The 13,533-nt window shown below is 67.4% G+C and overlaps 1 protein-coding gene across 3 annotated transcripts; it reads right to left on the bottom strand.

Moving 5' to 3' along the window:
* Positions 1 to 765: 765 nt before the first annotated feature.
* On the bottom strand, positions 766 to 12,780 carry KCNH4 (potassium voltage-gated channel subfamily H member 4). 3 transcript variants are annotated; one of them, XM_076357073.1, is made up of 16 exons: positions 12,695 to 12,780; positions 9,259 to 9,492; positions 8,997 to 9,128; positions 8,665 to 8,792; positions 7,432 to 7,675; positions 7,053 to 7,210; positions 5,302 to 5,509; positions 4,889 to 5,083; positions 4,397 to 4,596; positions 3,717 to 3,966; positions 3,399 to 3,613; positions 2,291 to 2,338; positions 1,810 to 2,177; positions 1,557 to 1,663; positions 1,384 to 1,463; positions 766 to 1,284 (listed from the first exon to the last, which is right to left on the bottom strand). In XM_076357073.1, the coding sequence occupies exons 1-16, from the start codon at positions 12,768 to 12,770 to the stop codon at positions 811 to 813; spliced, it is 3,117 nt and encodes a 1,038-aa protein (XP_076213188.1). In that variant the 5' UTR covers positions 12,771 to 12,780; the 3' UTR covers positions 766 to 810. The 3 variants fall into 3 exon arrangements, with proteins under 3 accessions (XP_076213188.1, XP_076213189.1, XP_076213190.1); XM_076357074.1 differs by lacking the exon at positions 8,665 to 8,792 and having other exon boundaries at positions 9,259 to 9,488; XM_076357075.1 differs by lacking the exon at positions 8,665 to 8,792 and having other exon boundaries at positions 12,695 to 12,757.
* Positions 12,781 to 13,533: the final 753 nt, after the last annotated feature.

The following is a 13,533-nucleotide window of genomic DNA, read 5'->3' as shown; positions in this document are numbered from 1 at the left end:
CCACCCCTTCCGCTCCCAGCCCGCCGGCCACAGGCAGCGGCACCTGCCAATCAGCGGCACCCCGCCCCGCAGGGGCTCCGCCCCCTCGCGGACGCAGCGCCTCACGTGAGCCGGGCGGCGTGACGTCAGGGCGCGCCCGTCGCGGGGGGCGATGGGAGCTGTAGTCCGGGGGGGGGGGGGCGCGGGAGTCCCCGGCGGGGATCCGGGAAAGGGGGTGCCGGTGCTGGGCGGGTGGGGGGCGAGCGGCGACCCTGGGCAGGCCCCGCGCAGGAGCAGGGGAGCCGCGGGCAGAGACTCACCCGGAGCCGGGGCTGGAAAAATAGAGCCTTTATTTCCCGTTGGGGCGGGGGGAAGCGGGGCTGGGCGGGGGGTAACATCAACTGCAGCCGCCGGGGAGCCGACAGCCGCGGAGGGAGGCGCCGTGTCCCCCGGGAACCCCCCCCCGGACACCCCACCCCACCCCCCGAGACACCCTTCCCTGAGCCTCCGAACCGGCCCCGCGCACAAAATACGCCGGCAGCCCCTCCCGGCCCCGCGGGTCCCCGGGGGGCAGCGCTGCCCAGCCCTGTCCCACGGCCCCGGGCACGGGGGGGGGGGTCCCGGGAGGGGCTGTCGGGCCTGGCCTGGTTGTAAAAAAGACCCCGTGGGCAAAGAGTATAAAATCGTATCAAAATCCCTGCTGGTGTCGGGCCGGGGCGAGCGCTGCACCCTGGGGTGCTCCCGCGGGAGCAAGGCGGTGGGCGAGAGTGCCCCGAGGGTGAGGGTCTCCCAGGGCGAGGGCCCCCTCCCACCACCCCGGTGCCCGCGGGGTCAGTGGGAGCTGGTGGAGCTGGAGCGGGGCTGCAGGCAGGCGCGGGGCCAACTGCCAGCCGAGCAGCCGGGGAAGGAGTGGGCAGAGCGGGGCGGCAGCGAGAGGGGCTGCGAGTCCGAGGCCTGGCGGGGGTCAGGGCTGGGGGTGTCCCCCCACGGTGGGCACGGCCACTCGGCGCCCACCCAGGGGTGTATGGGGGGGCTGGCGGTGGTGTGGGCCAAGCGGCTGCGGACAGGGCAGCGTTTGGCCTGGGGGCTGGCAGAGGGGGAGCTGCGGGAGCTGGGGGGCGCGGGCGGGGGTGAGGGGGGCACTGGGACGGAGGGTGGTGAGGGTTGGGGGGGCATCGAGGCGGTGGCAGGCAGGCGGTAGGGGCAGGCGGGGGGCTGCGGGGTGCCCAGGCGGCCCTGGAGCAGCTCCATCATGCGCTGCAGCTCCCGGCTGAGGTGGGAAACCTCCTGGTTGAGGTGGTTGATCTGGAAGGGGAGGGAGAGCAGTGAGCCCCGGCAGACACCCCCAGCCAAGTGTCCCCGGTGCTTTCGGGGACGCACTCCCTGCCCCGGCCCCCGCCGCACCTCCTGGTTGAGCCTCCTGATGTTCTGCTTTATCTCCTCCGCCTCCGTTGCCAGGGCTGGGCCGCCTGCATTGGTTCCTGCTGAGGAAGACACGACCGGTGGCAGAGGGCTCCCCGAGCCCCCCAGGCCCGCAGCCAGTGCCCCCGGCCTTGCCTGGCAGCTGCCAGAGGTACCTGACACGGGGGAGTCCCTCGCCACGCTCTGCAGCGGGGGGTCCGTGTTGAAGCAGAAGGTTTGTGGCTCTGATGTCCCCCCGTTGTCTTCAATCCCATCCACAACTCTAGGGCAGGGAGGGGGTGAGGGCTGGCCATCGTCACCCCCTCGCCCCTCTGCCACCATTCCCAGTGGCCTCCTGGGGGCCCCACGCAGCCCGGCCAGCACAAACACGTGGCAGCGGGACAAGCCACCGGCATGTCCCAGCCTTACCTGGGGCTGAGGTCCGGGGGGCCGTAGGCATGCAGGGAGGGGATGAGGAGCTTGGCCGGCCTCCTGCCCATGCCGCCCTCCCGCTCCAGGAGCTGGGCATCCCTCCTGCACTGTGGAGAGGGGCTGCGGCCCTGGCTGCAGCGGGCTGGGGAGCGGCAGTTGCGCCGCAGGGCTGAGACCTGGCACAGCTCATCGCCCAGGAGGCTGCTCAGGGAGCCGTGGCGTGCCGGGCTGCTCAGCTGGGGCAGCAGCAGCTTGCGGCGGGTCATGGTGGCGGGAGAGTGCTGGAAGACCTCGTCAGGCTCCTCCTCATCCTCCAGGATGGAGGGAAGGGGCTTCTCCGGGGCAGCACCACTCTCTGGACGAGGCTGTGGGCAGGCACAGGGAGGAGGTTAGGGCTGGTCCTTGTGCAGGTGCCAAAGCCGGGCATGGCCACCCCTGCCCCGTCCTCCCCTCCGCCCACCCCCGGCATGGCACAAACCTGTGGTGCCTGCGACAGCCGCGGTGACCGGGAGTAGCGGCAGAGCCCCTGTGGGGACAGCAGATGACACCGGCTCAGCAGCATGTGGGATCCCCACACGGCTGCGTGGGGACTGGCCACAGGCAGACACAGCACCGGGCACGTGCCCACCCGCTCCCTGCCTTGGCACACAGCCCTCCCAGCCTCTCAGTGCCCCCCTGGACAGCCAAATCACCTCCAGCACCGCGCATCAGCCCCCGTCCCTGTCAGCCCCAGTGCTGGCCTCTGCAGCCCCTTGCCTGCTCTCCTTCCTCTGCTGCTGTCATGACGCTGATGAGCTGCCCGACCTCGGCCTGTGTGTACCGAGCCGGAACCGCGGCTGCACCTCAATTCCCAGCCCCAGCTCCGCCATCAGAGCATCGGCTCCTCTGGGCGCATGCTGCTGGCCAGGGGAGGGTGCACAGGGCTTCTGCAGGACCTGGCAAGCTCCGTTTGCATCCATCCACCCTTGGTTTATCTATACCTCTCCTGGGCGATGGACACGTTGGGTTTTGGTAGGGCTATTTGGGATCTAGAGAGCGACCTCCTGCCCCACCTCTACAGGGCCGGGGGGCGGTGGGTACCGGGGGGAGATGCTCTGGAGGAGCCCCCAGCTGCTTGGTGCCAGCACAGAGCCAGCAGCAGAGACGGGGGAGGAAAAGTGCTGCAGAGCTATTTCTGCAGCAGAACATCCCCCTGGCTGCTAGAGTCGGCAGCGTGACTAAACCCGGCAGCCCCCGGCACTGCCTCCTGCGCACCAGGGGGGCCATGCCCCAGCTGGCTGTCCCACGGTGCCCCCCGGTCCCCTCCACCCCCATTTCCAAGCCCTCCATCCCCCTCAGCCTCCTGCCCTGCAAATGCTCTTGCTTCCAATTCCCCGGGTTGCGCAGAGCCGAGAGGAGCCAGGACGGGACGTACCTGGATGGCTGGGGCGGCACAGCCGCAGCCCCTGCCCTGGCCTCAGAGCCTGGGGACCACAAGCAGGGAGCGGACAAACTCCCCTTCCGTGGCCGTGCGGAGCCCCAGCCCTGCTCCGGTCTCCGGGGCTGTGAGGACGGGAAGGGGCCTGCAAGGGAGGACACGCACCCACCTCCATCTTGCTGCCCTCCCGCAGGTTGAAGGTCAGGTCCTGGTGGATGTCCGCCGTGAACTTGCTGGCATACTCGGGGTAGAGCTGCAGCACCTCGCAGAGCCCCCGCAGCCCGATGTACTGCAGGTCGCAGTAGGTCAGCGCCTTCACATCCGCATTGGACTTGATCACTTGGTCCGTGCTGCACAGGTCGGCTCCGATCAAATCCCCTTTGCCTGCAGGAGGGCACCGGGGTGGGCTAGCAGTGCGAGCCCCGGACCCCTTGCCCAGCTGGGCAGCAGAAGGGGCTGGGGGAGAGCCCATGCCGCCTGCCCTCACCCAGGATGGCCAGGACCACGTTGTCCTTCAGCACCTCGAGGGAGCCAGAGCAGACGAAGTAGTTGGCCTGCAGCGCGTCGCCCTGGCGCAGCAGGTACTCCCCCGGGGCGCAGAACGAGGTCTTGATGTGGAGCGAGAGGGAGCGGAGGCAGCCCCGGCTGGCCGTCTCGAAGACGGGCAGCTGCAGGATGTCCTTGTTGAGGTGCATGGCCACGTCCGCGCGCAGCTCATCAGGGAAGTCGTGCAGCAGCTGGGGAGAGCGGGGACGGGGTGCTGGGATGTGGGTGGCAGGGAGCAGCCTTCCCTGCAGCCTGCCAGCCCCAGGGGACAGATCCCCTGCTGGAGCAGAGCATCTCGCTGCTCAGCTGCCCTGGCTGCCTTGGCAGAGCCCAGCAGTGCCAGCTGGCAAACACAGGACAGCTCTGGCCGCGGTGATGGGCTGCTTCTGCTCCACATGCCTGTCCCGCTCCCCAAGCTGGCAGGAATCTGTCCCAGTCCTGGCACCCAGCTCTGGTCCCTCCAGCAACAGAGCATGGACATGTGCACATCTGCACACGCATACACACACACACACATACTTGCACACTCATAGCTGGCCCTGCCAGCCCCATCACCCCCACACTGGGTGCAGGACAGGGGGCCGGAGGGGGGGCTGGCCCAGCCCGGGCAACACCTCCTACCTCGTTAGCATCAATGCCGTTGTTCACCGACCAGGTAGTCTGGAAGTACTCCAGCATCCTCTGCTTGAGCTGCTGGGGCAGGCGGTGGACACGGATGAAGTCCTTGAGGTCCTTCATGCGGGTGTGGTAGAGCGAGCGGCGGGAGTACATGCGCTGGATGATGGCCGTGACGTTGCCAAAGACGACGGCGTGCATCAGTGCTGGGGGCCAGGAGGGCAGCGTCAGGCCCGCTGAGGGGCCGGCTGGGTGGAGGGCTGCGGCATACGAGGGCCCCAGGCAAGGTCTGGGCTCTGTCCTCGCCAGCAATGTGGGGCCAAGGGGTGCAGCACAGGGGCCTTCTCCCCTAACCCCAGCCCCAGGGCTGTCCCACAGGGCACACGTGTTCATCGCCTCCCCCCAGTGCCCTGTCATGCCTGGGTACCTGCCGCACCCACTGCTCCAGCAGCCAGAGATGAAGCCCCCCCCCGAGCCCTGCCCCATTCCCTGCCTCACCCCCAATGAGCATGGTGCAGATGGAGAAGATCTTCTCGGCGTCGGTGTTGGCGCAGACGTTGCCGAAGCCCACGCTGGTCAGGCTGCTGAGGGTGAAGTAGAGGGAGGCGATGTAGGCGCTGCGGATGGAGGGGCCCCCCACTGAGTTGTTGATGTAGGGAGCCTCCAGCCTCTTGCCCAGCTCGTGCAGCCAGCCTGCCAAGCACAGCCAGGGGTTAGCGCTTGCCGAGGGGCCTGGTGCTCAGCACAGCTCCCGTCCCTGCCCCAGCCTTGCTTTGTCCCATGGGACTGCCCTCTGCCTGCTCCCTCCTGCCAGTGGCACGCAGCAGCATGCAGCGGCACGGGGGGCAAGCCAGGCGTCCTCAGCACGCCCCCACCCTGCGCAGCCCCCGCAGGTGGGCAGCCTCACTCACCGATGTCCCAGGTCTGGCGGTCGTTGCTCTCCATCTCCTTGCGGCCGATGACGTACCAGATGCATGCCATCCAGTGGGCCAGCAGCGCGAACATGGACATGAGCAGGGTGAGCACCATGGCGCTGTACTGCGAGTAGCGGTCTAGTTTCTGCAGCAGCCGCAGCAGCCGCAGCAGCCGCACCGTCTTCAGCAGGTGAACCAGCGAGGTCTGGGGAGCAGGGCAGGCGGGTGAACCCAGCGGAGCTGCAGGCAGGGATGGGAAGGGACCCCTCCTGCCTCCCCCCAGGGCAGGGACCCTTCGCCACCCCCCACAGCTGCCAGGAGGGTCGTGGGCTATGGGGCCAGCTGGGAAGAGCTCGTCCCCAAGCAGCCTTCCACCAGTGCCCAGCAGGCAGCCAGGGTCACAGCTTGTCAGGACAGCGAATCACCCCGGGAGATTTGGGGTGCTGGAGAGGGGAGGGAGGTGACTGGTGGGAGAGGGATGCAGGCAGCAGTGGCTTTGCTATCAGAGGCTGCGTTTGGTGAAGCTGTGCTGGCAGAAAGCTGATCTTTTTGCAAGGGGAAGTCTCAGCAAGATGCTGTGCCTTGCCTGCAGAGATCCTGGACAAAGAGAGCCAGAGATGCCCTGGCTTAGGCAGGTGGGTTTGGACGCGCAGCGATGCTGACCGCCCCAGGGCTTCCCACCGCGCACAAAGCTCCTGTCTCGTCCTTTGCCTCCTGCCAGCGCTGCACCGGGCACCTTGCAGGAGCCCAAGGCCACAGACCAGGCAGGGGCATCGAGCAGGGGCTGTGCCAGAGCAGATGCTGGGTTCAGATCCCACCAAGGTGGGTCAGGATGGACCCACTCCCTGGGTGGCTCAGCTCTGCTCCCACTGCCCAGATGGTCCCTGCCCATCCTGGCAGCTGCAGCCTTGAGACCTTGGTCCCTTGGCGGCATTCTGCAGGAAAGTGCTGCTTATGCCCTTGCACTGCAGTCTCCCCTCCCAGGGCACTGCTGCCTGTGTGCCCCAGCTCGCCTGGCCCCGGCAGAGGCAGCGGCAGCAACGGCCCCTACTGCGGCCACGGTTGTTTTCCTGCTGGGCAGCACCGCCGGGGCACGAGTGGAGCCGGGTTTGACTCAGGGGGGTAGTTCCAGCCCCAAGCGCCCTTGTCCCCTTGTCCTCCCTGCACGCTGCTCTGCCTCCAATAAGCATAATTACAGCCTCTGCACTTGCCTCCTTCCTCCCCTCCCTGCCCCAATTAGCAGAGGATGGGAAGGGGCTGATGCCAGTGGCACACTTGCGCAGCCCATCGCACCCGCTGCGCTGCAGGGCCCCTCGAGAGCCTGGGGAGGCTCAGGCTGGGACCTGCCTTCGCCACCAGCATATGCCCTGTGTGCCCGCATGCGTGGTCACCTCCCTGCCAGAGCAGGTAACGTGCAAGTGCTCCTCGCTGCAATGGTGTGTGCGCACAGGGTATTTGCACTCAGACATAGTGCTGCTCCGCAGCCTGGGCAGAGCACAGGTGTGCTGGGTGCTGGGTGCAGGGCGGGTGCCTGCCTGCAGCTCCTGGAGCGGTGCCTTGGCAGTTACTGTCATTTGTGGCAGCCTCTGGTTAAATTAAGATGCGTGGGAGGCTTCCTGCTATAGATGCCGTCGCTGCTTCCCCTCGCTGCCCGCACCGCTCCCAGACAGGCGCATGAGGAGCAGATCCCTGCGAAAGGGGCCCCCTCCCCTGGGCTGCCCCCTGCCCGCGGCACGAGTGGCACTCACCACGGTCACGTTGAAGACATAGAGCAGATCGAAGGGCAGAGCGGCGATCAGATCCACAAAGAACCAGGTGGCCACGTAATGGATGCAGATGGAGCGGGGGTCATACACCACCTGGCCCGACTGGCTTACGTACGTCGTCCGGAAATTCAGGATGATGTCTGCCCCAGGGACAGCAGGACCAGCCCTCACTGCCCCTGCCATGGCCTGGGGAGTGGGGCCGGGGTCCACGGCCAACCCGGCTCCCCCTACTGGGCAGGGGCAAAGCGATGCCAGCTCCCCTCTCCATCACCCCTCAGGTCCGCTCCTCTGGCCGTACCCCTGCCCCACCCAGCCATGTCCCCCATCCCACATGGGTGCTTGGCCCCGGGCACGGACCTACCCAGGATGAAGAGCATCTCCACAGCAATGTCGCTGACGATGGTGCTACGGGCAGCTGAGAGGCTGTCCTCTGTGCCCGTGAAGCAGACGTTGTAGGGGACGGTGATGGCCACATAGAAGGTGGCCAACAGGATCAGCCAGTCCCAGAGGGCCTTGAAGATGCTGTAGTGGAGCAGGATGAAGCGGGACTTCTGCACCGAGGCCACTTTGTACTCGGGGATGGACGGCTTGTTCTCAAACACGTTCTGGGGGAGCAAGCGGCAGGGTGGCACACGGATGGCACAGGGGCCATCCCGCACGAGGGGTGGAGGCCACCGCAGCACCCCTCTCCTCCTGAGTCCCGCTGGCCTGGGGTGATGGACACACATTTCCACATGGGCTGCGCTGGGGTCACCCTCAGAGACGGGCACAGAATGCCCGATTACAGCACATAAATTAATGCTATGCTAATGCTATTATCAATAATCCACTGGCACTGCCAGCTGCTGCCCAGAACTGTCCCAGGTGCCAATTCACGTGCTGGGGCAGAGCCACCCCCACCCTCTGCAGGGACATGATGCTGCTGGGGGGCAGCGAGAGCCCAGCCTGGGCAAGGGGAGAGCTGGGCCCATTCCCCCCCAAGCCCCCATGATTCAAGACTGGCATACTGAAACCCTTTGCCTGCTTGCCAGCTCTGGGCCCCTGGCCGCTCTCGGCCAGTGACAGACCCCCACCCTGGCCCCACATCTGCAGGCGGTGCCCATCGCTGCGGCCATGCCCGAGGACCCTGTGCTGGGGCACCACAGCCACATGAATAGGCTGGCACAGAGACGACACTGGTCCCTGCTGCTGCTGGAAGCCCTGCTGCAGCCTGGTAACGGTGCTCCCCGGGGCCGGCACAGCTGTACCGCAAGTGAGTGGCTGGGTTTTCCCCAGCTAATGTGTGAGGAGAGACAGAGCCCTGCAAGAGCTGCCAGAAGATCTGCTCTCCCCATGGCAAGCTCCAGGCACCCGCTGGTCTCTCTGCTGCTGCCAACGAACCACATTTGCAGCCTGGACCATGGTGCGGCTGCTGAGGATGGAGGGCATTTTGGTGCCTGGGGAGGCCAGTGAGGTGCATGCATGGGAACAGCAACCCAGCGAGACTGGGCTCTGCTGTGGGGCTGGTCCCAGGAGAGCCGCAGTGCAGCCAGCCCACTCGCAGCCTCAGCCCGGGAGGCACCAGGCGAAGTCGAGGGCTCCCCCAGGTCCTTACACGGTTGATTTTCAACTCGCTGCGGTCCCTGCAGGCAAACTGGCTGCTAAGCCGGTGCAGCATCGTCTGGCCCTGCCTCCGCGCAGCCCGCAGGTGCGAGCTCCCGGGCTTCTTGCTCCTCTGCTTCTCTGCAGTGGACAAGACATGCTGGGTTAGTGGGAGCGCTTGTGCCACTGCTGGTGCAACAGAGCAGGGGCTGCTTTGGGGACCCCTCCTTGCATGGGTGCACAAAGGCGGGCAGGACCTAGCAGGGAACTGGGAACCCTTTTGTCACGTGCCCACTGCTCACACCGCTCCCCGAATCCCATCCCCATCCCACAACCACGGCTCACCCTCCTTCTTGTCAACCAGATGGCTCTTGCCCTGGCTCTCTGTGATGTCCTTGAAGGAGAAGAGGAATAGCACCACCTCCCCCTTCTCGTTCTTGATGGGCATGATGTCCAGCAGGCACCAGAACGCGTCTCCTGCGTGGGGGAGAGGAGCAGTGAAGGCAGGACAGTCCTCCTGCTGCTCAGCGGCTTCACCACGGGGCTGGCACGGGGCCACGTCCCAGCTGGAGCCATGGGCAGGGCCCCGGCCCCATGTGTCACTCACCACCCTTCTTGTAGAAGCAGACCTCAGTCTGGTACTCCTGCCTGCCGTCCAGCACCTTCTCGATGTGCTGCAGGATGGGCTCGCTGGTCTCGGCCCCATAGAGGAAGCGGCAGCTGCAGTTCTTCTGCATGACCTCAGTGCGGGCAAAGCCGGTGAGGTCGCAGAAACCATCAGAGCAGTAGACAATGGGGAAGCCACGGCGGACCTGCGCGTTGGCCAGGATGAAGTTGCTGTCTGAAAGGAGACGCAGCTGCCCCTGAGGGTTCTGGGCCACCCTGGGAGCGTGAAGGGGAGCCCAGCCCTCCCGGCCCTCCTCAGGTCCCTCTGGGAAGAGGAGCCAGGTCTCTGGCCAGCTGCCGGCTGCCCCCAGCCGCTCCCAGAGCTCGCTCATCCCCTGCCCTGCTGCCCCCAAGGCCCCATCCCAGGCAGGACTGCACAGTCCATGTCCAGCCCAGCCCCACACGCTGGAAGGGGAAGGAGCCCAGATCCAGCTCCTGGCTCCCATCACCAGAGACGCGATCCTGAGCAAGGCAATTCATGCCTCCCCCTCGCCATCTGCCGCTCCCACCTCCTGCCGGGGCTCAGGCAGCTTAGTGGGAGCAGTGGCAAACCTGGCCAGGCACTGCCAGCCCAGAGGCGCCAGGCTGCGGTGCTGGGACCTCCAGCCTCAGGCACAGCACCACGGCACCATGGTGGCACCCGCCGAGAGGGTAGGAGAAAAGCCGCGAGCCTGGGGTGAGTTGAGGGCCCATGCCAAGCTGGCACAAGCCAGAGGTGAAGGGGAAACGCAGCATCCTTGATCTGTCACAGCACCACGGAGCCTCCTCAGCATCACCCCTGTGCCACTGGGGAGATGGCACCAGGCAGAAGAAAGCCCTTGTGAGCCCTACGCCCTGCCCAGCCGCAGAGTGGCCGCTTTCACCCCACAGCCCCCCAGCCGTGGGCCAGGCAGGGGCTCTACCCCCAGGGCTGCAGCGGCTCCTTTCTGCAGGCTCTGTGCCAGTGGGACAGATGGCCTCGTGCTAAAAGGGTGCCAAGGAAGCGGGGTGCACAGCTGGTGTGGGCTGTGTTTGCACCCAGCGAGGGCAGACCGGGATGTCTCCAGCCCTGACACAGTCTCCAGCCCATGGGTCCCCAGGCCAGCACCATTGCACCCCCACAACCCAGGCACCAGCAGCAGGCGAGACATGATCTGCCCCCTCTCACAGCAAAGGAGGGAGATTACAGCGCCCATGCACTGACAGCAGAGCCGTGCCAGGACAGTGCAGGCAAGGCAAGGGCAGAAGAGGTTGCAGGAAGGAGGGGATGGCAGCCACAGGCAGCCCTGGTGCGATGGGGGTGCAGCAGGGCCACCACAGCACAGCTCAACCCCAGATTAGCTTGGAGAAGCAAAAATAGCTTGAAGCTGTGACTAAGGCCAGATTTTGGCTCTGGGGAGCCAGGATTACGGTGTTGTCCAGGATGTGTTATTAGGAAAAAAAAAAAAAGGGCTTGCATGTGGGAGCAGCTCTGCCAAGAAGGGTGAAGCAGCTCTGGCGGGCTCAGCAGCCCCCTGCCATGGTGGCCAGCTTGCCTGGATGGGCACCCTCAGGCCCAGCGGGCAGCGGCTGCCTGGGAGAGGCAGGGTTAACTCGCATGGCATATCGCTGCAGCTAAAGCCCCTCTCCATGGCAGATAAAGCCGATAAGAGACACATCAAACCCGCAAAGCCAGACACTGTTTAAAAGTGCCTGGAAGGCGGGTTGGCGCAGGTGCCGGCAGGATGCTGCCAGGGTGCTGTGGGGCAAATCCCGTCTCCCCGGGGCAAATTCCCAGGGCTTTGCATTGGGCCATTTCAGGCAGCTCCCGCAGGGGCCCTCCTCCTCAGAGAGCCAGACCCAGCCCTGGGGAGCCCAGGACCAGCAGAGCTGGGGACACCAGTCCCTGCTGCGTCCAGGGGCTTTGCTAACACCACAGCAGAACTGGGGGAATTCTCCTCAGCTCAGCAGAGGGGCAGGGGCATGTGGACCCCGGTGCCATGCTTGGCCTCTGCCCCTGTGGAGAGACAGTCGTAGGATGACCAGTGTGCGGCACATGCAGCTCTGCCCTGGCATCTCTGGGCGCAGCTCAATCTGAGCTGGGGAAGGCTCAGTGGGCTGGCTGCCTCGTTACGCATTGCAGTCTCAAAGGTAACATCCCAAATGAGAGCTCCTATGGACAAGTGACACCCTGTGTCATCTGGGATACTCCATATCATGCCAGGCCAGGAGCTGGCCCAGCATCGCAGCCAACGCATGACCCAGGGGTGCTCCTGGTGCCCCAACGGTGCTGTGGGAGGTGGCTGCAGGCTCCCAGTGCCGTCTTCATGCTGGTCCCTCCCAGCAAGGTGAGACATCCAGCCCTGCAGGTAGCTGGCCTGGGAGGCCCCTGCTCCAGGTGATTTGGGGGGGGGGGCTGGGGTCAGCCCTGAACACGACCTGTCCCCAGGTGACTGCATGATGCCAGCAGTTCCGGGAGCTGGCACGTGGCACCCTGGCATGATCCCCTCCCCAACATGCCAAGGCCTTAATCTATCCTGGCCCCAGCACATGGAGGGGAGCCCAGCTCCCAGGGACACGCCAGAACCTCCAGCCATGGGAAGTGGCCACAAAACGGACGGCACTGGGACAGCACAGGCCCCACTCCCCGCCCCTGCCAAAACACACCGCTACCGGTATCCACCTTTCCAGGGTCGTAACCCCAAGCAAGCAGGCACGTTGCTAACCGGGGGCTCGGGGTGGGCTGGCTGCCCTGTGCAGCACCGGGGCTTCCCGAGGGCCCCACGACTTCTGTCGCAGCAGTGCCCTGGCTCCGGGGGCTCCTCGGGGCAGCACCCCGACCCCTGCGCACCGCGGGGTCAGACACAACCTACACGTCCCCCCCGGGACCGGCCACGGCGCGGGCACGGGAGGGGGCAAAGCCGGACCCATAGAGGCTCCCGGGGCGGCCCGGGCGGGGTGAGCCCGGCCGTGCCCCCTCCCCGGGGACTCCCCTGCGCCCCGGCCCCGGCTGGGCCCCCGGCCCCGGCTGGGCCCCCGGCCCCGCGCTGCCCCTCCCGCCGCGCCCGGGCTCTGTCCCTGGTGCTGAGCGCGGCCGCACCGGCACCGACCGCGGGCCCCGGCAGCGGGAGCGGGGAGCGGCAGCGGGGAGAGCATCCCTGCCGCACCGCGGGACTCCCCGGGACACGGGGGATACGGGGGGTCCGGGACCACCGAGCCCGGCCACGGACGCGAGGGCTCCCCGGGACGACGCAGGGCGCGTGGACGGTCGCGTCCCGCCGAGCCGCGGGGGCTCCGGTGCCGGGACGAGCCCCGGCCCTCCCCGCCGCTTTCCTGGGGGCAGCGCCTCCCCTTGCCCGGGCCCCGCCGTCCCCAGCGCGGACCCCCCCCGCTCCCCGCCGGCCCGGCTCCGGCCCTACGTGTGCCATCGAAGCGGGTGGCGATGGTATCCAGGAAGGTGTTCTGCGGCGCCAGCAGCCCCTTCATCACCGGCATGGTGCCGCCGGGCCGCCCGCCGCGGGGCTGCGGCCGCGGGGCTGGGCTCCCCCGCCGCCCCGGGCCCCTCCGCAGGTGCGGCCCCGGCGCCGCGGGCTGATCCCGGCTCGGCTCGGCCCGGCCCGGCCCGGCCCGCCCGGGGCTCCCGCCCCGCCCCGGCCCCGCCCCGGGTCCTGCGCGCCGCCGGCACCGGGAGGGGCCTCGGCACCGGCGGGCACCGGCACCCGCCCGGGGGCAGGTCGCTCAGTCCCGGGGGGCACCGGGTTGGTGGCGCCGGGACCTGCTCGGCACCGGCACCGGCACCTGCTCGGCACCGGGAGGCACCAGCCCTCCCGGGCCCATGGAGGCTGCGGAAAGGGCAGGACCCGGCGTGCCCGGGGGCACCTGCTGTGGGACACCAGCCCCAGCCCCGCTGCTTGGGGCTCAGCCGGGGGACTGCAGGGCAAGGCCGTGCCCTGCGGAACCCCCTGAGGGGCACCCAGGGGTGACAGGACCCAGCCAGAGCCCTCCTCAGGACCCTGCACGAGGACAAGGTGGTGGGAGAGTGGTGGGGTGGGGTGGATATCAGGGACCTGTGGCCACGGGAGGGTCACCAGAGGGTCCCTGGTGCTGTGGTGGGGGATGCTCTGAGCCTTTTACGGGGACTTCACAAACACCCCCCCCCTGCTCCCAGGCAGCCTGGTCAAGGCTCGGTTCGCTCCAGTTCTTGTCCTGCATCCACCCAGCTGGGCCCACGCACGCCCCCAGTGCAGGCACCACAGAT

The sequence above is a fragment of the Aptenodytes patagonicus genome, chromosome 20 (assembly GCF_965638725.1).
Source record: "Aptenodytes patagonicus chromosome 20, bAptPat1.pri.cur, whole genome shotgun sequence".
In the NCBI taxonomy this organism is placed as follows: domain Eukaryota; kingdom Metazoa; phylum Chordata; class Aves; order Sphenisciformes; family Spheniscidae; genus Aptenodytes; species Aptenodytes patagonicus.
This window is presented reverse-complemented; position numbering and strand designations above follow the sequence as displayed.

Bases quoted from the DNA above. Each gene is read 5' to 3' on its own strand.
- KCNH4 (XM_076357073.1), bottom strand. From the start codon at position 12,770: ATGCCGGTGATGAAGGGGCTGCTGGCGCCGCAGAACACCTTCCTGGAT. The intron at 9,493-12,694 runs GTAGGGCCGGAG...GTCTCCTTTCAG, and splicing joins CACCCGCTTCGATGGCACAC to ACAGCAACTTCATCCTGGCC. The intron at 5,510-7,052 runs GTGAGTGCCACT...CCTGCTCCCCAG, and splicing joins ATGTCTTCAACGTGACCGTG to ACCTCGCTGGTTCACCTGCT.